This window comes from Rhinopithecus bieti, unplaced genomic scaffold, assembly GCF_001698545.2.
Source record: "Rhinopithecus bieti isolate Rb0 unplaced genomic scaffold, ASM169854v2 scaffold_13710, whole genome shotgun sequence".
NCBI classification, from domain to species: domain Eukaryota; kingdom Metazoa; phylum Chordata; class Mammalia; order Primates; family Cercopithecidae; genus Rhinopithecus; species Rhinopithecus bieti.
The window spans coordinates 385,109-408,342 of NW_016807962.1; the positions used below are offsets into that span (position 1 = coordinate 385,109).

At 44.2% G+C, this 23,234-nt stretch overlaps 2 protein-coding genes across 5 annotated transcripts in view; one reads left to right on the forward strand and one right to left on the reverse strand.

The window, feature by feature from the left end:
- MORN5 (MORN repeat containing 5) overlaps positions 1-16,102 on the reverse strand; it is a 40,185-nt gene extending 24,083 nt beyond the window's left edge. For 2 of the 3 annotated variants that reach the window (XM_017884241.1, XM_017884239.1), the window contains exons 1-4: positions 15,955-16,102; positions 8,883-9,030; positions 5,974-6,085; positions 1,096-1,227 (exon numbers count right to left, since the gene is read on the reverse strand). In XM_017884241.1, coding sequence (XP_017739730.1) covers positions 1,096-1,227; positions 5,974-6,085; positions 8,883-9,030; positions 15,955-16,001 — 439 coding nt within the window. In that variant the 5' untranslated portion in view covers positions 16,002-16,102. Of the gene's footprint in view, positions 1-1,006; positions 1,228-5,973; positions 6,086-8,882; positions 9,031-15,954 lie in introns of those variants that run through there. The other variant, XM_017884240.1, reaches the window with a different exon arrangement.
- Positions 16,103-16,158: 56 nt separating this feature from the next.
- The window catches only part of NDUFA8 (NADH:ubiquinone oxidoreductase subunit A8), a 29,164-nt gene continuing 22,088 nt past the window's right edge, over positions 16,159-23,234 (forward strand). For both annotated transcript variants that reach the window (XM_017884243.1, XM_017884242.1), the window contains exon 1: positions 16,159-16,346. In XM_017884243.1, the coding sequence (XP_017739732.1) occupies positions 16,296-16,346 (51 nt within the window). In that variant the 5' untranslated portion in view covers positions 16,159-16,295. The remainder of the gene's footprint in view (positions 16,347-23,234) is intronic.

Consider the following 23,234-nt stretch of genomic DNA (forward strand, 5'->3'; position numbering starts at 1 on the left):
TGGAAGTTTCTTTCTCATTATAGAGCAAGGTTTCTTGACCTGGGTCTTTAGAGGGACCATCCATCCCTTAAGACTATCTGCAAAATGTGTGTGTGTGTGCATGCGCACGTGTGGGCACATGTGTGTACATGTGTGCTTGTGTGTGTGCATGCATGGACATTTTTCTAGCAAGAGGGTCCATATCTTTTGATATTCCTAGCGGGAGTGTGACTTCAGAAAAGGGTAAGGTTAGGAATCACTGCATTAAAGGAAAATGTTCCTATTATTTGTGTATTGATCTCCTGTGAGTGTGGTCACTGCAAATGGGTTCTTCTCAGTCTGATCGGCCTTGTGTTGACTCACCAAACTGAGGTTCTGGATCCTCCAAGGTACCTACTCCCCTGACTAAAAGATGAACCAACCTTCTTGGACCTCAAGGGATCACTGCCCTCTAGGTTGTTGCCTGTGCCATTTCCTCTCGCTGGGAAACCCTGTCCCCAAGCCTTGTGGTCAAATCCCAGTTATTCTTCAGGTCTTAGCTTAGAAGTCATTTCCTCCTTGAAACCTTCTCTGACTTACCACTTTGGGATTTGATACCCCTTCTTTGTGCTCCCACAGCATCTGTCCCACCTCTCTGGGGCCCCTACTTTCCCTTCCCTGCAGGACCATGTTTTGCCCTTCATTGTGTTTGTTCCATGATGCAATTAACTGTTTATAGTACTACTCTGCCACCTTTAGAATGCAAGCTCCACAAGGAAGGGGGGCTGTGTCCAGCTTTGCTCTGCCTTTTCCCCAACACCAAGCAGAGTGTCTAGCATATGGTAGGTGCCCATTAAAATCGAAGGAATCCATGCAAAAATAAGTACCTTAATCCTTTCAGTGCGACATTTATGTGCCATCACAGCTAGACCACAAATGTCCTTTTACCTCCCTCTAGGACGATGTACAGATTTGCCATGAGAAGTCCACAAGATAAAACATCCAGGTAATCAATTTTTGTCTTTCATCAGCAAAAGCTTTTTTCTCATCAAGTGTGTGCATACATTTGTACATACGGATGCACATACTTATATGTGGATGAAGAGAAAACGTGCTGCAGTGTCGAAAGAAACCTACCTGCGTTTCTCAGAAAGCGGTTCCTGTAGTCCTTGATTACCCTCGTGACGGGGTTATAGAAGCCGTCTCCACAATCGTAATAGCCCTTGGGGATTTTTCTAGGTGGGTCCATATTGGTGAGTTGAGCCATACCTTGAAAGAACATAATGGGCAATTAGTTCACCATCAAGGCCAAATCTAAACCCAGTGTTCCCATAAGGTCCGCTTGTGGCTGGTGGCTCATGTGACTATCTGGCTCCACTGTTGAACTAAATACCGCCTACTCAGGGCAAGGAGCAAACCCAGCAGAAACAGTGCCCCAAAGGAACTTTCTGAAAGTGGCTCTTGGGAACAGGGTCTTGGGAACTAGACCCTCTGTCTTCTTCTTCCTTTGACCCCATCCTTTTCCATTTCTTGGGATACCATGAAAAAGGGCACAGATTCTGAGGTCAGACAGACCCTGAGGTTAAGTCGGAGTTGGCAGACAGATGGGAGAGCATCAGTCTAGAAGAGGGGTGGCATTCAAGGCGTGGGCAGAGGCCAGAGGCATGGATCCTTAGGCCCTCCTCTCGAAACCTTGTAGAGCAGAGGACATGTGAAGGAGAACAGCAGGAAAGAAATGGATCAGGTGGACAAGGGGCAGGTGGTGGAGAACCTTGACTTTCGCCAAAATTACCAGGTGGCTGCCACTTATTCAATGTTTATTATGTGGCAGGCATTGTGCTCCTATTTTATTTAATCCTGAGAGCAACTCTGTGGCTCAATTTTACAGATAAGAAAACTGAGGCTCAGAGAAGTTAAAGTAACTTTCCCAGGGTTATCTGCTAGGAAGCAGTCTAACTCTGGAACCTGTATGTTCAGCTGCCAACATCAGGGGAGGAGAAAGCCTAGGTGCAGCCACAGGACCAGGGACACTGAGATCCCTGGGAGGGAAAGAAGATCGAGTGCACCTTTTAGGTCATGCACCCTATGTGTGTGTATCTTGAAAAGCCATGGCTCAAATAAAGGGAGAGGTTGGAATAAATAACTTCTCAGGTTCCTTCTAACTATAGTTCCTATAATTCCTTGTTCTCTAGACTGAGAGCTGGATGCCCACTGAGTACAAAGCACCATTTCCACAAATCAGTGTCTTGCACACAGTAGGCACTCTTGTGTTGCTTAATGACATACCTAACACTAACCCTGACATTGACCCTGACCCTAACCCTAACCCCATGTGTACTGGCTAATGATTGCTGAGCACTTACTCCATGTCAGGCACTTTACAGCCATTCTGTCACTGAAGCATCATGCCAATGCCTACTTCACAGATGCTTGAAGAGGTTGTGGGGCACTTTTAACCCTCACCCTGCCTTGCAGGCAGGGCGAGTTACCCTAACAATGCCAGCCCCAAGAGGCAAAGTGTGGAGCGACAAGGGAAAGAAGTAGCTACTTAGAATCAAGCTTCTCTGCTGAGCGTCACTGGAGAAGAAGGGAAGAGCCAGGCAGGTTTGGGAAAAACCACCATGAGACTGGCAGAGGCTCAGCTTTCGCAAAACCAGCCACTGTGTGAGAGCTGAGGCCTAAGGCTGAGGGCTTTTTGCCTATAGCCTTAATTGGGGTAAAGAGCCCATGGCAAAGTCCAGGCCTCCCATCATAAGTAATTGGGGAGGAGTGATTTGCAAGGTTCTCAAGCTGCAGCTAGACTGGCAGCTCTTTGAAGGGAGAGACGATGTCCTCTCAGCTCTGGTCTCCCTGGGGCCAGCCAGTGTCTGACATACAGTAGGAACTTAGGAAATGTTTCTTAATGTCATTGCCTTAACTCCCCTAAGCACATACTTCACCCTGCACTGTGATGTCAATATCATTATCCCTGTTTGACAATAACTCTTTAACGAGTACCCACTGTATGCCAGACAATGTGCTAGGGCCCTGCCCTCATGTTGCTCACAGCTTGGGAAGAGGAGCTGAACACTCAAGATCCAAGCCCTGGGGGGAGATCATGGCTGCTCTGTGATATGCCACAGGGAGACCTTACCTAGTGTGGGAATTCAGGGAAGGGGGTCCCAGCTTCAGGACATTGAGCTGAGATGTGAAGGACGGGAAGGAGTTATTTGGGTGAAGTAAGAGGGTTAAAGTATTCCAGGCAGAGAGAATGGCGGAAAAGTGTGGTCTCCTTGAGAAATAGAGAGAAAGCAAGTATGGCAAGAGGGGAGAGAGAAAAACCGAGAAGAGTGGGTAGCCCAGGAAGGGGCTGGGACGTGAGCAGTAGCCAGAGAATGTCACTGTTTCTGAGAATTTGAAACCTTATCTTGAGGGTATAGGGAGCACTCAAGGGTTGGGGGATGGGGGCAATCAGATTCACACTTTAAAAGATGTAAGTGGCTGGGCATGGTGGCTCACGCCTGTAATCCCAAGTTAAGGAGGGAGGGTTGCTTGAGGCCAGGAGTTCTAGATGAGCCTGGGCAACATGGCAGGACCCATCTCTACAAGAAACTTAAAAAAAATAAAAATTGACCAGGAGTGGTGGTGCATGCCTGTATTTCCAGCTGCTTAGGAGACCAGATCACTTCGCAGGAGGATCGCTTGAGCCCAGGAGTTCAAAGTTACGGTGAGTTATGATCACACCACTGCACTCCAGCCTGGGCAACAGAGCAAGACTCTGTCTCAAAAAAAAAAAAAAAAAAAGAAAGAAAGAAAGAAAGAAAGATGGAAGTGACTGCTGCAGAAAGGAGAATGACCTCAAGAATGGCCAAGTGGGGATCTCTGGAAGTCAGGTCATCAAGGGGAGAGATGATGGAGGGCTGGAACAGGGCAGTGGCAAAGAGGATGAAGAAAATGCTGCCTGGCACATGGAAATACTCAGTAAATATTTGTTGACTAAACAAATGAAAGAATATATTTCAGAGGTAAAATCCATAGGACTATTGCACTTAGGGGGCAGGGGAAGGGAGGATTAGGCTTACCTAGGTGGATGGGCATGACATTCAGTGAGGCAGCCATCACAGCAGGGGTGACAATGAATTCAGTGCAGACAATTTGGGGAATGACCAAGATAGGTGTCAGTCAAGCTTGATGCAGGGATCTTAGGCTCAGAGATTCTGATTTCAATTTAGAAGCTGATGGTAGTTGAAGGCTTAGAAGTATATCAACTTGTTCAGGAAGAGCATATAGAATGATAACAGAAAGTGCCTAAGCCAGAGAGCCCCGGGAACCTCAGCATGAATAACTGGGGGTGGGGTGAAGTTGAGGAGGCACTGGCAAAGCCTGGGGATAGAAGGAAAATAGCAGAGTAAGTGTCAGGAGGGCAAAGGGAGAGAAGGCGGCTCACCCAGTCAACTAACTGATCCAAGGTCATGAAGCTGGGAAGGGAAGGAGATGGGGGTTTGAGCTCAGGTCGGCCTGATTCCAGGGCCTGGGTGCTTCCTGGAGGCTTCTGCCCTGATGGAGGTTGACTTGTGCAGTCTCATGTAGCTATAGACAGGAAATGCTAGGACTCAAACCCACAATTTCTGGCTCCATGCTCTATCAACCACAGCTCATGGTCTCTCATAACCTAAGTTGGGATTGTTTTTATAGTATACAGAGTTGTTTCCCCATCTGTCATTTTGGATATATTATCTCTGCTGTGCCAAAAACTACACTCTTCTTTTTAAATTTTTTTAATTATTTATTTTTTTTTTATTATACTTTAAGTTCTGGGGTACATGTGCAGAATGTGCAGGTTTGTTACATAGGTATACACGTGCCATGGTGGTTTGCTGCACCCATCAACTCGTCATCGACATTAGGTATTTCTCCTAATGCTATCCCTCCCCTACCCGTCTTGAGGCTCATCTGACCTGGAACACATCTCAAAAACACTCAGATGAGCCTTTTAAGGTGCCACTCTTTGAATCCAGACTTGTAGTACAAATGTAGCCCTCCGTGATGAAACAAGGTTTTGGCAGGGAGGGAGCATGATACAGAGGACCTCAGAGAGGAAGTCTGGGCCTCCAGTGTGAGCTCTGCCACAGGGAACCATGTCTGAACTCCACAGCCTCAACTTGGAGTGACATGGGACTAGGAAGGCTGACTGGGCAGGATCATCTGGACATTAGGGAGACAGGGATTACAGACAGCCTCCCTCAGCACCTGATACACAAAGCACATGCTCTGTCAGTACTGCTTTTGCCCTTAACTCTTTCTTTTTAAAATATTTACAAAATTTTAGTGTTATAGGAGGTACTACAAATAAGAACAGCTGACATGTACCATGCACCCATATGCATTCAAGGCACTGTTCTAAACACCTGACATGAATTATCTTATTTACAACAATCTTGGGAGGTAGATGATGCTATTGACCCCATTTTGATTTTTTTTTTTTTTTTTTTCTGAGACCACAGTCTCACTCTGTTGCCCAGGCTGGAGTGCAGTGGCATGATCTCAGCTCACTCCAACCTCCACCTCCTGAGTTCAAACGATTCTCATGCCTCAGCCTCTGGAGTAGCTGGGATTACAGGCACACCACCACACCCGGCTAGTTTTTGTATTTTTAGTAGCGACGGGGATTCACCATGTTGGCCAGGATGGTCTGGAAGTCCTGACCTCAAGTGATCCACCCGCCTTGGCCTCCCAAAGTGCTGGAATTACAGGCATGAGCCACCGCACCCAGCTGATTGACTCCATTTTGAAGGGAAGAAACTGAGGCACAGTGGGTAAAGCCCCTTGCCCATGGTCCTCTGACTAGCATAGTGGAGTTGAGATATGAGGACTGGCCGTCCTGGCTCCAGGACCTGGCTTTTTTGTATTCTTCTGCAGCTGCTCAGTTCCTTTTCCCCTTTAAGTTACTTCATTAGGCCTCAGTGCACTTATCTGAAACCGTCTTAGTTTCCCTCTCAGTTTGGGGTATCAAGGAAAGAGTGGATGCCTGGGTACCTGCAGGCTTCAAGCCATTGAGGATCTCTGTGTAAAACCTCCGATCATAGCCGTCGCAGTAATGCCAGTTCTTCTCATCATAGTGCAGCCCGTCTGCAAAGGTATATGTGCCCTGGAAGACAAGGAGCGCACATGTGCATCTGAGGAAGCTGAAGGCTTTTGGCCAAGAGGTTCAGATGTCAAGGGAAGTGGGAGGCTTTCTGATGGCTACAGTAAAGAAATGGTAACGATCACAATTATTATGGTTGTGATGATGAGAGGGAATGGGTATAAGTGCTGAGCCGTGTCCCTGCCACTCAAAGTAGGTGAACTCACTTTGGCAGATGAACTTGGGCAGATGAACTTGGGCAGATGACCCACTCTCTCTGGCCCTTCATTTCTTCATTTGTAAAATTAAGTTAATGATGGTATACATGACATAGGGTTGATTGAAAATTCAATGAGATAGCACACGTGAAGCATTTAGCACAGTGCCTGGCTGTGATGGTTGATTTTGTGAGACAACTTGACTGGGTTAAGGGAAAGGGATGCCTACATAGCTGGTAAAACATTTCTGGGTGTGTCCATGAGGGTGTTTCTAGAAGCAATTCACATTTTAATTGGTGGACTGAGCAAAGAAGTTCTACCCTCACCAAAGTGGGTGGGCATGATACAATCCGTTGAGGGCCTGGATAGAACAAAAAGGCAGAGAAGCGTCAGTTCGCTGTCTCTGCTTGTGCTGGGACATCCATCTTCTTTGCCCTTGGACATCAGCATTCCCGGTTCTCGGGCCTTTGAACTCTGAATGGGACTTACACCATTGACCCCCCTGGTTGAGGCCCTTGGGTTTTGACTGGAACTACACTAACAGCTTTCCTGGGCCTCCAGGTTGCAGAGGGAAGATTGGGAGGCTTCTTAGCCTCCATAATCTTGTGAGCCAATCCCTAATGTAAATCTCTTTCCATACATCTCTGTATATCCTACTGGTTTTGTGTCTCTGAAGAACACTGACTGACACACTGACACAAAGTAAGTACTCAATAAATGTTATTATTCTTTTATTATTATTATAGCTGGAAAGGTCAGAGCCATCAGCCATGGCCCTTTGTCCAAACACATATGTTCTGCCTTTGCTGCCTTACTGCTAAAGAAAGCCTCAGGATGTAGAAATTGCATTGGCCTGGGCATCAGGAAACACGGGTGGAAATTCCAATGATACTATTAATTCACTGTGTGACCTCGGGTAAGTCACATCCCCTTCCTGGGGCTTAGATTCTCCAAGCTATAAAACAAGGTTAAGAAATCTTAACATTTTTTAGGTCATGAGTCAGGCCCCAACACGCTCTTAGTGAAACTGATGAAAGCTATAGATGCTTTTCCTGGAAAAAAACTTAGTCCCCGTTACACAGAAACTTCTGTATATAAATCAAGAGGTTTCAGTGACTCCCTGAATTCTATTCATGACCCACAAATACCAGGGTAAGAAACCTTGGATTAGGTAGGTTATAATGATAGCAGCAGTGATGGTGGTAGTAAGAGCTAACACTTATTGAGTGCCTCCTGTATGCTGGGAACTTAGCAAAGTGTTCATATATATATCGCCTCATTTACTCTTATGATCATCCTAGGAGGTGCCTTGTACTATTGTGGTAGGCTGAATAATGGTCCCCCAAAGATGTCCCTGTCTGCTGCAACCTGTGAATATGCTACCTTACATGGCAAGAGATATTTTGCAGATGCAATTAAATGAAGGATCCTGAAGTGGGAAGATTATTTGGATTATCTGGGTGTGCCAAATATAATTGCAAGGTTCCTATGAGAGGGAAATAGTAAGGCCAGGGTGAGAGAAGACGAGATGATGATGAAAGCAAAGGGATGAAGTGTGATGTGATGATGAAAGCAGAGGTTGGAGTGATGCGTGGCCATGAGCCAAGGAATGCAGGCAGCCTCTAGAAGCTGGAAAAGGCAAGGAAACAGGTTTTCCCACAGACCCTCTGGACAGAATGCAGGCTTGCTGACCTATTTCAGACTTCTGAGCTCCAGAACTGTAAGATAATACATTTGTGCTGATTTCAGACTAAATTTGTGGTAACCTGTTATAGTACCAATAGATAACTAATGCAACTACTGTCCCGAGTTGATAGGTGAAGAACTCTCAGGGAGGTGAAGTCATGGGCCCAAGATCAGGCAATAAGTGGCGTAGCAGATGCAAATTCATCATAGCCTCTCCACAAATCCTTCCAGATCTAGAAGGAGAGGATTCTAGGGCACTGGGAGATCCAGAAGCAGGGAGAAATTAGCCGGGCATGCTGGCACACGCCTGTAATCCTAGCTACTCAGGAGGCCTAGGCAAGAGAATAGTTTGAACCCAGGAGGCAGAGGTTGTGGTGAGCTGAGATTACACCACTGCACTCCAGCCTGGGCAACAGAGTGAGACTCGTTTAAAAAAAAAAAAATGCCAGGTGGGTGCAGTGGCTCGCACCTGTAATCCCAGCACTTTGGGAGGCTGAAGCGGGTGGATCACGAGATCAAGAGATTGAGACCATCCTGGCAAACATGGTAAAACCCTGTCTCTACTAAAAATACAAAAATTAGCTGGGCGTGGTGGCACACACATGTAGTCCCAGCTACTTGAGAGGCTGAGGCAAGAGAATCGCTTGAACTCGGGAGGCGGAGGTTGCAGTGAGCATTGTGCCACTGCACACCAGCCTGGCGACAGAGTGAGACTCCATCTCAAAAATAAATAAATAAATAAATAAATAAATAAATAAATAAATAAATAAAATAAAAGTCGGGGAGAGAGGGAGAAACAAAGAGAAGAGGGAATGGAAGGAGGTGGGCACCAGACAGGGTAGATGGGGCGCCACAGGGTGAGGCTCTTCTTGCCCGAGGATCTCTCCTCCACAGCACCTGCCCCCCGGGCTGATCACCTTTATGGCCAATCCATTTTCCCAAACGGCGTCGTATTGGCTCCCACTGGGGAAGTACAGAGTTCCTTCGCCATGAAACACACCGTCCTTCATTTCCCCAACATATATTGTTTCAGTAGGGAGGATGTACTTGGCTTTGCCCTCCATCCTGTAAAGACACAGGGAAATCACTGAGCCCCATGTGACAGCTGGAGGGTCAGAGCTGGCAGGCGACAGAGTGAGCAGGAACCCCATTCTCAGCATTCTCGTACTCTGCTGAAAACAAAATTTTATTTTGTTTCCCCAAAAGCTCAAAATGAAAAGAGGGGAATACAGTTTGCTCTGTTCATTCTCCCCTTCACCTAGAGGCTCACTCTCACCTTGGAGTTCACACTGCTTCCTGAATCTTACCACATATATATATATATTATCTTGGATACTGATATTGTTTGGCTGTGTCCCCGCCCAAATCTCATCTGGAATTGTAGCTCCCATAATCCCCACATGTCCTGGGAGGGACCCAGTGGGAGGTAACTGAATCATGGGGGTGGGTTTTTCCCATGCTGTTTCGTGAAAGTGAACAAATCTCATGAAATCTGATGGTTTTATAAAGGGCAATTCCCCTGAACATGCTCTCTGGCCTGCTGCCATGTAAGATGTGCCTTTGTTCCCCCTTTGCCTCCACCATGATGGTGAGGCCTTCCCAGCCATGTGGAACTGTGAGTCCATTAAGCCTCTATCCTTTATAGATTACCCAGTCTTGGGTTATGTCCTTACAGCAGCATGAGAACAGACTAATACAGATACTTTCCCAAACCTCTTTCCTTGTGCCTCCCTCCCTTCCTTCCCTTCCTTCTTTCCTTCCAAACAGATATTTACAGAGCACCTACATTTTGTCAGGGACTATGCTGATGGTCCAACCTGCTGAATACAACACAGATTTACCAGTGATCAAGGCAAATGCAGTCCCTGTCCTTGGGGGGCTCACAGTCTAGTGGGGGACACAATTGAGCAATTATACAATGTGTGATAAGTGCTGTGCTGGAGGAAGACAGGCTTATACAGGAGAACAAGGCAGTGACACCAACCTGACCAGTTGACTAGCTTCTTTGTTTTGTTTTTTGTTTTTTTCCAAGACCACTTCTCATTCTATCTCCCAGGCTGGAGTACAGTGGTGTGATCATGGCTCAATGCAGCCTCAATCTCCTGAACTCAAGTGATCCTCCCACCTCAGCCTCCCAAGTAGTTGGGACCACAGGCTGCCCCACCATGCCCGGCTGATTTAATTTTTTTTTCTTTCTTTTTGTAGAGACGGGGTTTCCCTATGTTGCCCAGGCTGATCTAGAACTCCTGAGCTCAAGTGATCCTCCTGCCTCAGCCTCCCAAAATGTTGGGATTACAGGTGTGAGCCACTGCACTGGGCTGTCCAGTTCTTTATGGGTGAAATGGCTGCAATTAATCCAGATAACATATAATAATTTTCCTAGTAAAGGGCCTGACATATAGTGAGTACTTAATAAATATGCTTTCATTCCTTCCTTCTCCATTCCTCCCAACAAGCTAAAGGCTCCTCTCCTAACTCTGACCTTCTTTAGACTTTTGCTAGTACCTCTGTTGGGATGCGTAACACTTTCTATCTTGTTTTGTAATTAGATATCTTATCTCCTGTATTTAACTAAAGCTTCTTTAAAGGAAGACCTTGGTATCCTCAACTCCTAGAACCACTAAGCAGGTGCTTCATAAACCTCTCCTGAGTAAAGAATGAAGGAAACAGAAAGAGCAGTGAGTGAACAGAGTGGATGACAAAGTTGTTGAGATAACTGAGTGAGATGATGGATGTGAAACTACAGCAGAATGCCCAGCATAGAGCAGGAACTTGAAAACTATTTCACTTTTATTCTAGTGCAAGACATGGGGGGAAGGGAGAACTCCTCTTCTCCTTCCCTCCTCTATGCGTTGCTTGAGCTCACATCTGTCATTTCTAAGCACCATCTCCATATGCAAGTTCTACACCCTTCTCTGAGGTTAGACCCCACCCCTTTTCTTACCTCAAACTGGACATCACTGTTCAGACCTCTCACAGACATCTCCAACTCGCCTAAAACAGAACTCATCTCCTCCTCCCCTAAGCAGCACCTTCTTAGAGTTCTCCATTTCCATGAATGGTGTCAGAATCCTCTGGTTCAAGGCCAGGAGCTGGGCTCTGGGCTGGGGCTGTAAGCCATCTCTGGACAGGACTGGAGCCAATCAGCTGCGAACTCCTGGCAGTAAAATCCCCAAACCTCTCCGACATTTATCTCTTTCCTACAGCTTCACTGCTTCTACCTTGGCCCAGGGCTCTGCCGCCTCTTAGTGGGACAACTGCAGTGAGCTCTGAGCTGATCTCCCCATCTTCGCTTTTCGTGCTTCCCTCCCCCCTCTCCCTCCTTCTTCTCCTCGTTCTTTTTCTCCTTCCCTCTCTCTTTCCCTTCCTTTCTCCCTCCTTCTCTTCCATTTAAAAAAATTCATTCAAGGTGAAAAGCCTGCCTTCTAAATTCAAAGTAAGTTAAAAAGAAGAAAAAAAAACCACTTTATAGTGAAGACTTCAAATCATAATAAGGATATGATTACCAGATCTCAAATACCTATCAATTAGCTGGGCATAGTGGTGCATATCTGTGGTCCCAGCTACTGGGGAGGCTGAGGTGGGAGGACTGCTTGAGTCTGGTGGGGTGGACATGGAAGTGAGCCAAGACTGCACCACTGCACTCCAGCCAGAGCACTCCAGAGTGAGACCCTGTCTCAAAAAAAAAAAAAAAAAAAAACTCAAAAGCTATCATCTCCTTCATTCATTCTGCCAACATTTACTGAGTCCCTACCACACATATGCATTATGAGGAGAGATACAGAGATGAAATAAGTTTTATTTCCTGATACTTGGCCCTACCAGGATCTATCAGTGGTTCCTCCACCACCAGAATTGTGCACAATATTGAAATTTCTTTGCCAGAGCAAAGACCTCCTGTCCAGCTTCCCCTCTCATAACTCCTCTGAGCACAACCCACTCTCCTGCCAAACTGAACTGCCAGCTCTACTCCATACGTGCCCTCTGGCTATTACTCATGCTGTTCCCTCTGCCTAGAAACATTCTTCACCTTGCATCCCCAACCACCTAAATCCTATCCAAACTTTAAGGCCCATTTCAAATATCATCTCTTCCATGAAGCCTTTAAGGATGGCTCCAACTGTATGTGTCTTCTGAAGGGCCCCAGCAGCAGAGCTCTATTGTAGAAAGCACATGGGCAGGCCGGGCGCAGTGGCTCAAGCCTGTAATCCCAGTACTTTGGGAGGCCGAGACAGGCGGATCACAAGGTCAGGAGATCGAGACCATCCTGGGTAACACGGTGAAACCCCATCTCTACCAAAAAATACAAAAAACTAGCCGGGCGAGGTGGCAGGTACCTGTAGTCCCAGCTACTCGGGAGGCTGAGGCAGGAGAATGGCGTAAACCCGGGAGGCCGAGCTTGCAGTGAGCTGAGATCCGGCCACTGCACTCCAGCCTGGGCAACAGAGCGAGACTCTGTCTCAAAAAAAAAAAAAAGAAAGAAAGAAAGAAGGCACATGGGCTTTAGAGTCTGATAGACCTGGGTTTTAATACCTGCTTTGCCAAGTGCTAACTGGGTAACTTTGGGCAAGTTATGTAATTACTCTGAGCCTTACTTTTCCCATCTGTAAAATAGGATAATGATATCTATCTCAAAGAGTATCTGTGAAGAGAAAATGCAGGCAAAGCCACCCAGAGCACAGTAGTTGCTACACAAATGCTATGGGCATCCCTTCCTCCCCTGTGTCTGTAGGTGTCTTCTGGCACTTACCTTGTGGTGCTTTGGAGTGGAGTTATCTAGAACTCAATTGTGCAACTACTCCAAAGAAACCATAATATTGAGGTCAGACAGATCCTACATTAACTTTTTATTTTTTAAATATTCACACGTGGTACAGGGAAATCATGTCTCTTTTAAGATTTTTTAAAAGTAGATTTATTAAAGTGTAATTGACATACAATAAGCCACATATTTAAAGTGTACAATTTGATACGTTTTGACATCACCTGGGAAACCATCATCACAATCAAGACAACATATCTATTCCCCACAAAAGTTTCTTTCCATAACACTTCCTCTTTGCCCCTGCCCACAATCCTCATCTCTAGGTGACTACTGATCTACCTTCTGTCACCATAGATTTGCATTGTCTAGAATTTTACATAAATGGAATCATACAGTATCTACTCTTCTTCTATCTGGCTTCTTTCACTTAACATAATTTTTTGAGATTCATTCATGTTGTTCTGTGTACCAGTAGTTCACTCTTTTTTATTGCTGAGTAGTATTCCAATGAATGGATATATCACAGTTAGTTTCTTCATTCCTCTGTTGATGATGTTTGGGTTTGTTTCTAGTTTTGGTTATTATAAATAAGGCTGCTATGAGTACTTGTATACATGTCTTTGTATAGATATACACTTTCATTTCTGGGGTAAATACTTATGAGTGGAATGGCTGTTTAACTTTTTAAGAAACTGCCAAACTTTTCCAAAGCAGTCGTACCATTTGATGTTCCTATCAGCCGTGGAGAGTCTACATAAACTTTTTAAACCAAACGTTAAATATGAACTTCCTACTGTATAGAGAAGTTACTATATTCATTTAAACTCCAAGGAGGAAAATATCCCCTCCCTAAATTAAAAAAAATCTATTGAGTATCTACCATATGTAAATAACATCCATATATGATCATTACTTATTCTTTGGAATACTACTGCTGAATGTGCATTGCTTTCCCATTTTACAGATGAGGAAACTGAGGTATGGATGGTTAATTAAGTGTACAACAAGCAAGTGGCAGACTTGAGCCCAGACCTGTCTGATGCTGAAACCTTTTTACCTCTACTATGTTGTCTCTCTCGTTACATGCTGAAATTTGAGACGCCCCCAATAGAACTCTAGTTAACTGTTGTTAAAATACAAAATCAACACAGAAAACACATGTTCCACTTATGAAAAGAAGTATAACAAGTGAAAAACTGCTGACTTCTTGCTAGTTATGGGAAGTTGGGAAGCCCTGTTCAGGTCTGGAAATCCCTTTCGTGGTTACAGAGGTACCAAACAACCTCAAGCAAAACCCAAATTCCTAGGGACAAAAGCATGGAAATGGCTGACTCGACATACCCAATGAAAATGCGCAGAAGGCCAAAGGCAAATGGTTGAAAGCCTTCCTTCTTTTGCCTTGTCTGTGTGTTTCTCTCTCACACATACACAGCTCATTGAAAATTAATGCAGTTTCTCAACTTTTTGTGCCTAAAATGCCCAATACCCCATCTCTATCTGCCAAAATTCTACCACCTTCACTGTAGCAGGGCCTTGTGAAAAGTAAGAATGTAGTTTGTACAGAGGATTGGGTTCAAATCCTGACTCCATTACTTCCTAGCTGTGTATCCATAATGGTGGGCAAGTCATTTTGCTTCTCTTAACTTCTGTTCCTTTATTTGCAAGGTCAGCCTGAACTATCTCACTGAGTAGTGAGAGAGGGTACACACCAAGGCATCTCTGCCACTTACCTGCTGAGTAGGATAAGTGTCTCAAGCCCTGTAAAGGTCACCTTTCTTACCTGGAAAGATAATAACATCTTCCTTGAAAGACTGATGTAAGGATTAGAGATAGCATCCCATAGCATTCCTACCACCTTCTCTAGGAATCTATCTCCTATCCCTGCCCAGATCACAGATCCTTCTTTCCTATTAATTCAAAATGCCCTGGAATTCCACCAACTTGTGAATACGGGGTCCCAAGGTGGGAGTGCTTCACAGTCCCCACAACTAGCACTAGTTTGGCAAACCACTTCATGTCGTCCAGCCTTGGTTTCCTCAGCTATAAAAACAGAGATTCCACTTTCTTCATCCAGGGTGGCTGGCAAGAAAGAGTGGCCACCTCTGTGTTTCCTCTGCTTCTCTCTACCACAGCTCTTACCACACTGAATCACAGTTATCTGTTATGTCTACTTGTCCCATCATGTTTGAATGAACTTTCTGAGGACAGGGATTGTGCCCAGAGTCAATTCCAGGGCCTGGTACTTGGTAGCCACTCAACATTGTTGAATTGCTGGGCACAGTGGCTCATGCAAGAGGATTACTTGAGCCCAGGAGTACGAGACCAGCTTGGACAACATAGCAAGACGCCATCTCTACAAAAGGCATTGAAAAATTAGCTGGGGTAGTGGTGCACACCCATAGTCCCAGCCACTTGGGAGGCTGAGGCGGGAAGATTGTTTGAGTCTAGGGGATCGAGGCTGCAGTAAGCAGTGAACAGGCCACTGCACTCCAGCCAGGGCAACAGAGCGAGATCTTGTCTGAAAAAAAAAAAAAACACACACAAAAACGAGAAAGAGAGAGAGAGAAAGGAAGGAGGGAGGGAGGGAATGGAGAAAGGAAGGAGGGAGGGAGGGAGGGAGGAAAGGAGGGAAGAAGGGAAGGAAGGAAGGAAAGAAGGAAGGAAGGAAGGAAGGAAGGAAGGAAGGAAGGAAGGGGAAAAAAACTGTTGAATTGCTTTTTACTACTAGTCCACTACAGTGATTTGTGTATATAGTCCTCTATAATAATCTCTAGATTGTGAACTCCTGGAGGGAAGCGACCGTCTCGATTCAGATTAGCCACAGTCTCTCTTCCCTAATCTTCGTGTTTGCTTTCATAGCATTTGCCACTATCTGTAATTATTTTATCACGTATTTGTTTATTGGCAATACATTTCCAACTGGATTATAAACTCCATAAGAGCAAGGATCTTGACATTTTAAATATTCTTATTCCTATGTCTAAAACTGGCAGATAGCAAACACGCACACACGCACACACAGTGAATGCACACACACATATAAGTATATATGGAATGAATGCATCTCAGCTTTGCTGCTTATTAGATATGGTCCTTGAGAAAATTACTCTGGCAAGTTTGTGAAAGTGCCCGGCACAAGGTGTTTCGCAGAAGCAAAAAGACAGCCGTCTTTTTCCAGTCACAGCTATTCAAGGTATAGTAAGTGAATCAAATGAGCCCCTTACCTCCCATCTACATATTCCCCGATATATTTGCTCCCTGTGTACTCCATGGCGCCTGTTTTTAGCTTCCAGCTGTTAGGATCCGGAGTCTCAGTGGATACGGCATCACTATGACACCCTGGAGGGGTGGGCGGAGCCGAATCGAAGCCCCGCCCCCTGGAGGCGGCAAGCTTCTTGGTATTGCGCACGCTCCCTCGCTCGCGGGTGGGCAGAGCAGTGCGCCTGCGTGTTGCCGGATGCGCATGCGCAGGCGCCGTGTGGCACTCAGCGGTCGAAAGGGGAGTTCAAGGAGACAGGGGAGACGCGGCTGAGGGCTCCTTGTCGGGGTCGGGGCTGCAGCCATCATGCCGGGGATAGTGGAGCTGCCCACTCTAGAGGAGCTGAAAGTAGACGAGGTGAGGCTGTCCGGGGGACAGGCAAGGGAGACATGGGGCTGCGGCTTCTCGGGCCTGGGCCCAGCCCCGCTTAGGCTCCGCGGATCCTGGGCCCCGGGCCCCCCTCCCCAGTCCTCCAACACCTATACAGGTCGACCCCCGGAGGTCCCCTCCGCAGCTTCGGGAGTCGCCTCCCCTCTCTACCCTACCCTGTTGCATCCTGCAATAACTCTAGAATCCTCCCCCTTTCGCCTTCCACGGCGACCTGCTTCTCCTTCCGTGAATAATAGTGATACATTTTATTAAGCACCAACCAGTCATTTTACTTAGCTTATGTCGCTTAATCCTCAAACTTGCATGCGAAGTGAGTATACAACGCTAGGGGCTCACAGTCAAGGGAGACAGTCACCTACCTTAAAGTGGTATCACCGGTGCAGAGTGCATAGAGTGGGGCGAGGAGGCCGCGGGAAAACGAGACGATATTGGAGCGTGCATCTACTCACAGCCATGGGAAGGTGTTTGGTAACAGGACTCACTTAAAGCATTCGTTTATTCAAGAGATATCATTTGAGTAATTAACATGTACACACAACGCTGGAAGAGGTATACTTCCTGCTTTCATGGACTTTACAATCCGGTAGGGAGACAGACACATAAAGAGGCCATCACAGTACAATGTAGTTAGTGCTGTGAGAAGTGAAATAGAAACATACCCTACTAATTATAGCTAACATGATCAAGTCCTTTCTAGATGCCAAGCAGGATGCTAATTACTTTCCGTGCATTAATTCATTGAATCTTCCCAGCAACACTGTAAGGTAGGATATATATATATACAATTGGTCATAGCATGTTATAAATAAGGAACTAGGCCCCGAGAGTAGAAATGATTTGCCTAAGGTCATGGAGCTTGTAAGTAATAGAGCTGGAAGTGAACCCAGGTCTGATTGTAAAACCAGTGCTTTTCCAGTGTATTATGGGTGAAAACTCAAAAGAATGAGAAGGCCTAGCAGAACCTATTTTTAGGGAGCCAAGAACAGTCTGATGTGACCCTAGTGGTGTTGGTGGGAAGCAGCAGGTGCTGAGCCTGGAGAGGCAACTTGGGCTGAGATAGGACTTGGAAGCAGCTTCCACAAGGCCAGACCAAACAGTTTGGACTTGATCCGTAAGGGAGATGGTGGGAAGAGGTGGAAGGTTTTAAAGCACAGGAGTGTCATGGCAGGGCTGGGTAGTAGAACAGGCTATATTAAAGGAGAGGAAGACCAAGACTAGAAATGATGTGCCAGCACTAATATACTATGTTAAGTGTTTTCTTTGTTTGTTGTTGTTGTTTTCGAGACAGAGTCTTGCTCTGTCGCCCAGGCTGGAGTGCAGTGGCGCGATCTTGGCTCATTGCAACCTCCGCCTCCCGGGTTCAAGCGATTCTGCTGCCTCAGCCTCCCGAGTAGCTGCGATTACAGGTGCCCGCCACCACACCCGGCTAATTTTTTGTATTTTCAGTAGAGACGGGGTTTCACCGTTTTAGCCAGGATGGTTTCAATCTCCTGACTTAGTGATCTGCCCGCCTCGGCCTCCCAAAGTGCTGGGATTACAGGCATGAGCCACCGCGTCCGGCCATGTGTTAAGTGTTTTACCTGCAATTCTTCATTTAATCTTAGATGCCTGTGAGAGTGGCAACTGTTATTTTCCTCAGAGGAAGAAATTATTAGCTATGTTCAGGGACTTTTATTATATTAAAGTGACATTTACTCTGAGGTGGTAGAGGGGATCTGCCCTGTGGCCACCAGTCTTTTGTTCCTCCCCACCCCCCATGTAGCTGGGTTAATCTTGAGTTGCTGAATTTCTTGTTGCAGTTTTTATTAGGTTCAACAAACGTCTGAGGTTCTACTTCATACAACTGATATATCTGAAATACATTTGCCTTTAGGCTTCACACAATTGAATGAACATACGGATAATTACTTAAATAACTAAAATACAAGACAAAGTGTGATTAAATACTGTGAAAAGGGGCAGATACGGTTTAGGAAAAGATTTGAAGTTGGATCTAAATTTTAGGCCTACCTGCCGGTCACCTTGATTACTTGATTTTAGCATTTGCAGACATGGTTATTTGTAAGATGAGGTGATCCCAGCTATAAAATTCTCTGAAGCTATAAAGGGAATAGAGAAAGGACTTTTTGGGCATAATGTGAGATATGGCTAAATGGCATTTGAAGAATGGCACTTATAGGCAGAGATGGAGAGAAGACCCCTCTAAGTGAGGGTAGGGTCTGAGCAGAAGTAAGGAGATGGGAAGATGCAGGGAGTCAAACAGGAGTTTAGTGTTCTGAGAGAACAGTAAATAGTCCCTTTTTGAAATGTTGTAGGTGAGAAGGATGGAAAGATAGTTTGGGTCCAGAAGCCTTTCGATACCCGTTAAGAAGTTTAGGCTTTATTCTGCTATTAAGGCTGAATGAGAGTTTGGTTGCTAATTTAATAGCAGAGTAAAATAAGAATTGTCGTTTAGGGAGATCACTCTAGCAGCTGTGTGAAGAGTGGATTGAAGAAAGAAAAAGAAAAGCAGGGAGACTGGTCTCAGTGGCTCTTAAAATTATTGAGAAAGATATTAATGATCCCAGTGTAATTGGTGTTTACAGAGACTGTGCTTTCAGAGAGGAAAGAACAAGTATATCTAGAATTGATCAGACTTAGCAATGGATTTGATATTGGAGGCAGGGAAGGTTGAAGAATCAAAGTCAGATTTGCAACATGGCAATATTTCTGGTGAAGCCAGAAGAAGGAGCAGGTTTGGAGAGCGAGTTAAATACGTTTTGGACTTCATTGGCGTAGGAGTTATGACACATCTCCATTGAAAAAAGCAGTCAGAAGCTTTGGACTGGAAAGTCCTTGGACACATTGACAATTTTGAGTGAAAATAAAAATAGCTAATATTTATGGTGTACTTTCAATGTGATAGGCACTGTTCTTATTTTTATATGTATTAGCTAATTGAATCTTCATAACAGTTCTATTAAATAAGTACTATTCTCTGTTTTACATAAATTTAGGAAAACTCAAGGTGTGGTATAAATAAAGTACTATACAAAGAGGTACAGACATAGTTTAAGGAGGCAAGGACAGGACTAGAAGTTTGGGCTCTAGATGGTGACTTTGTCTCAGTTTCCACACCTGCAGACTGTGTAACCCTGCTGCGCAGTGAGGCTGTTGTGAGAATAAACGAGGAAGGATGCTGAAATTCTGTGTTCTTTGAGACAAAGAGAGCTGAATGAATTTGAGAGGGTATTCACAGTAAACAGCTGTGAAAGGATGTTGCTTCTGTTGGAATTCATCAGTCTTAGTGAAGAAGCAGGTGAGGGGATATGGTGACATCTCAGGCTCATCCACCTCAGTGATGGTGATATCATGGGAAGAAGCCTCATTGGAGGTCACAATCTCAGTGTTCCAGTTCTGGGGTTGCCACTGCGGTTGCCACTGACTCACTGTGCTGTCTCTAGCACATCCCTCTTTTTCATTAATTACAAAACAGACTCAATGTCTTCCTTTATTTTCCTGTGACAGGGACGGTGTTTTATATGCTCAACAACATGAGTATACCTTCGTTTTGATAAGATTTCCACATTTGTAGGGAAATAAGTAATGCAGGCAGGCCTTATAGTTTTGGGCCTTTGAATAGTTGAATCAGCCAGTTAAAGCTCTTTTAAGGCATATGACAAGTAAATATAACTAACCTAATTATTAAAATATATTAAGCTTTTAAAAAAGTTTGAGTGTTAGTTTTTATTCTCCTAGTTGTTTATAGGTAATAAAACAAGCAAATGTGTGCCACTCAGTTTTCCTAAATAAATTATTTTCAAAAACTTTAATACGAAAACTTTACAGATTTTAAACATAAATTTATTAGAGTCATCATGGCAGATTTCACTTATGTCATAACTTTATTTTTGATAATTGTAACAGTTGCACTATTAATAGACATAGTCATAACTTTATTCTCCTTTCTATAGTGTATAGATTAATTATTACCCTTGTCATCTTTCCTTGCCTTTTATTAATAACCTAGCTGCGTAAAGTGCATAAAAAATAAAATTACAGCTGGGCACAGTGGCCCATGCCTATAATCCCAGCACTTTGGGAGGCTGAGGCGGGAGGATCATCTGAGGTCGGGAGTTCGAGACCAGCCTGACTAACATGGAGGAACGCTGTCTCTACCAAAAATACAAAATTAGCTGGGTGTGGTGGTGCATGCCTGTAATCCCAGCTACTCAGGAAGGCTGAGGCAGGAGAATCACCTGAACCCGGGAGGCGGAGGTTGTGGTGAGCCGAGATTGCACCACTGCCCTCCAGCCTAGACAAGATCAAAACTCAGTCTCAAAAAAAAATAATAATAATAAAATAAAATTACAGACTGTTCTCACACAAAAATTTTTAATTTTACAAATCAAATTCAGTAGTGCATTAAAGCATAATACACTGTGACAGACTAGATTTTATTCTAGAAATACATTGGATCTGTTTTACAAAATCTGTTAATGTTCTATGTTATATTTATAAATTAATGAAAACGAAGCCTAAAAATTTTATTATTTTCTGGTATAGAAAACATGGGTAAAGCAAAACTAATTAGAATTAGAAAGTTTTCTTAACAAGGAATACCCAAACAACTATATTCCAGATACCAACAGCAAATATACTAAACCTGCTTTTAATTTTAGAAAAAGGGAAAGTTGTCTGCTGTCATTGCTCTTCATCTGTATTGGCCTGAAGGGATTGGTCAAAGCAATAAAATAGGAAATGAGAATAAGAAGAAAAAATAAAGTATGAGAAGGGAAAGAGACAGTTTTTATTTGTAAATGGCAGTTTTTCTGTTAATCTTCTTGAGTTTTGTGTCAGAACTAACAGGAGTTCAGTAAGATGGCTGGAGAGAAAATACAGTGTACAAGCAAGCAGTAAACAAGCAGATTTTCAAAAGCAAGCAGTTTGAAAATCTAATAGAAAAACTATCCTATTTAGATAGTATCAAAAGTGCTAAAATACTGAAGAATAAACAAATGTTCAAGGTCCCTATAATGAAGGAAACTGTAATTTTAACCAAAGGACAAGAATGACCTGAATATGAATAAATGGAGAGAAGTACTGTGTTGTGGATGAGAAGGTGTAATTCGTGTATTCATATCTGTTTTCTAATTATTGTATCCCCATTTAGCAAAGAGTGGGTGCTCAACAACTACTTATGCTAGACACTATTTTGGGTGCTTGGTGTGTACCGTAGTCAACATTATATTTAATTACCATATATTAATTTAGGGAGAATTGATATCTTTACAGTAGTGAATCTCTGTTGAAAACAAAATCCCTTCCCTCTTGGAGCTTATAATCTAGTCACACACAGACCACTCAGTGGCTCTTAAAATTATTGAGAAAGATGTTGATGACCCCAGCGTGGTTGGTGCTTACACAGAGATTGTGCTTACAGAGAGGAAAGAACAAGTATATCTAGAATTGATCAGACTTAGCACATGAGTGCTAAGACCAGACCACACGAGTGACCACTGATGCTAGCTTATATAAGATGATTAGAGAGAGACTCTCTGAGGATGTGAAGTTTGAGCAGGTACCCAGTTTTATAAAAGTGCCCATTGTTCCCTAATTTAATATATAACTAAATTTAATACAATTTGAATGCAAATTGTTGGGGGAAGGTGTTCTTCTGAAAGAATAGCCAGAAAAGTTTTGAAAAGGAAGAATGAAGAGGATGGTTCTCCCAGATAACAAAACGTTCTCTTCAGTGACAGTAATTAAAACATTGTGGTGTTGGTATAAGAAAAGGTAGTACAGAAAAGGGACCAGCAGGTCTCTTGCTTAAGCAGTTGTTAGTAGGCCCTGGGCAGTTTACAGTTCTTTCTGTACTGGCTGTGTCTACACTGTGTATCTTCTCAAGAAAATATCACTAAAATGCTATTGAGGGAAACTGGTGGGCATAGTTAAAGGGATGGCAACCTTGGATATGCTCTGATTTTTAAAAAATTTGCAGATTTTAGCACTTTATTATTAGTTACTACTAGATGGACTAGATGCTGTTTGTTATCCCTTCCAGCCTCGTCTTCTGTGACTCTGTAGTCCTCTGGGAGTTTTATTTATCCATTAATTTGATTTAATTTAATTTAATTTTTTTTTTTTTTGAGACAGAGTCTTGCTGTGTCACCCAGGCTGGAGTGTGGTGGCATGATCTTGGCTCACTGCAACCTCTGCCTCCTGGGTTCAAGCAATTCTCATGCCTCAACCTCCCTAGTAGCTGGGATTATAGGTGTATACCACCATGCCCAGATACATCTCTAGTATCTTCACTAGAGATGAGCTTTCACCGTGTTGGCCAGGCTGGTCTTGAGCTCCTGACCTCAAGTGATCTGCCTGCTTTGGCCTCCCAAAGTGCTGGGATTACCTGTATGAGCCACTGTGCCCAGCCTTATATATCTATTAATTTTATTCCAGCAGCAGAAACTCAGTGAAGCTCTCCAGAGTTGGTTCCTCTCCCTACATCCCAGAAGCCTCCATCCTTCTCCACACCCCCTTTCTGTCTACCATACATATCTAAAGATTCTATTAGCGGTGCCATTTCTTCCACTCTAAAATGGGGATAGTAATGGGAATAGTAATCTTTTCATGAGATTATTGTAAAAGTGAAGAAAATAATATATGTGAAAGGGCTTCGTGTTCTCTAAATCACCACAGATTATAAAGAATCGCCGGGCGAGATGGCTCATGCCTGTAATCCCAGCTACTTGGGAGGCTGAGGCAGCAGAATCACTTGAGCCTGGGAGGCCGAAGTTGCAGTGAGCCGACAACGCGTCACTGCATTCCAGCCTGGGTAATGGGAGTGACCAAAAAAAAAAAAAAAAAAAAAAAAAA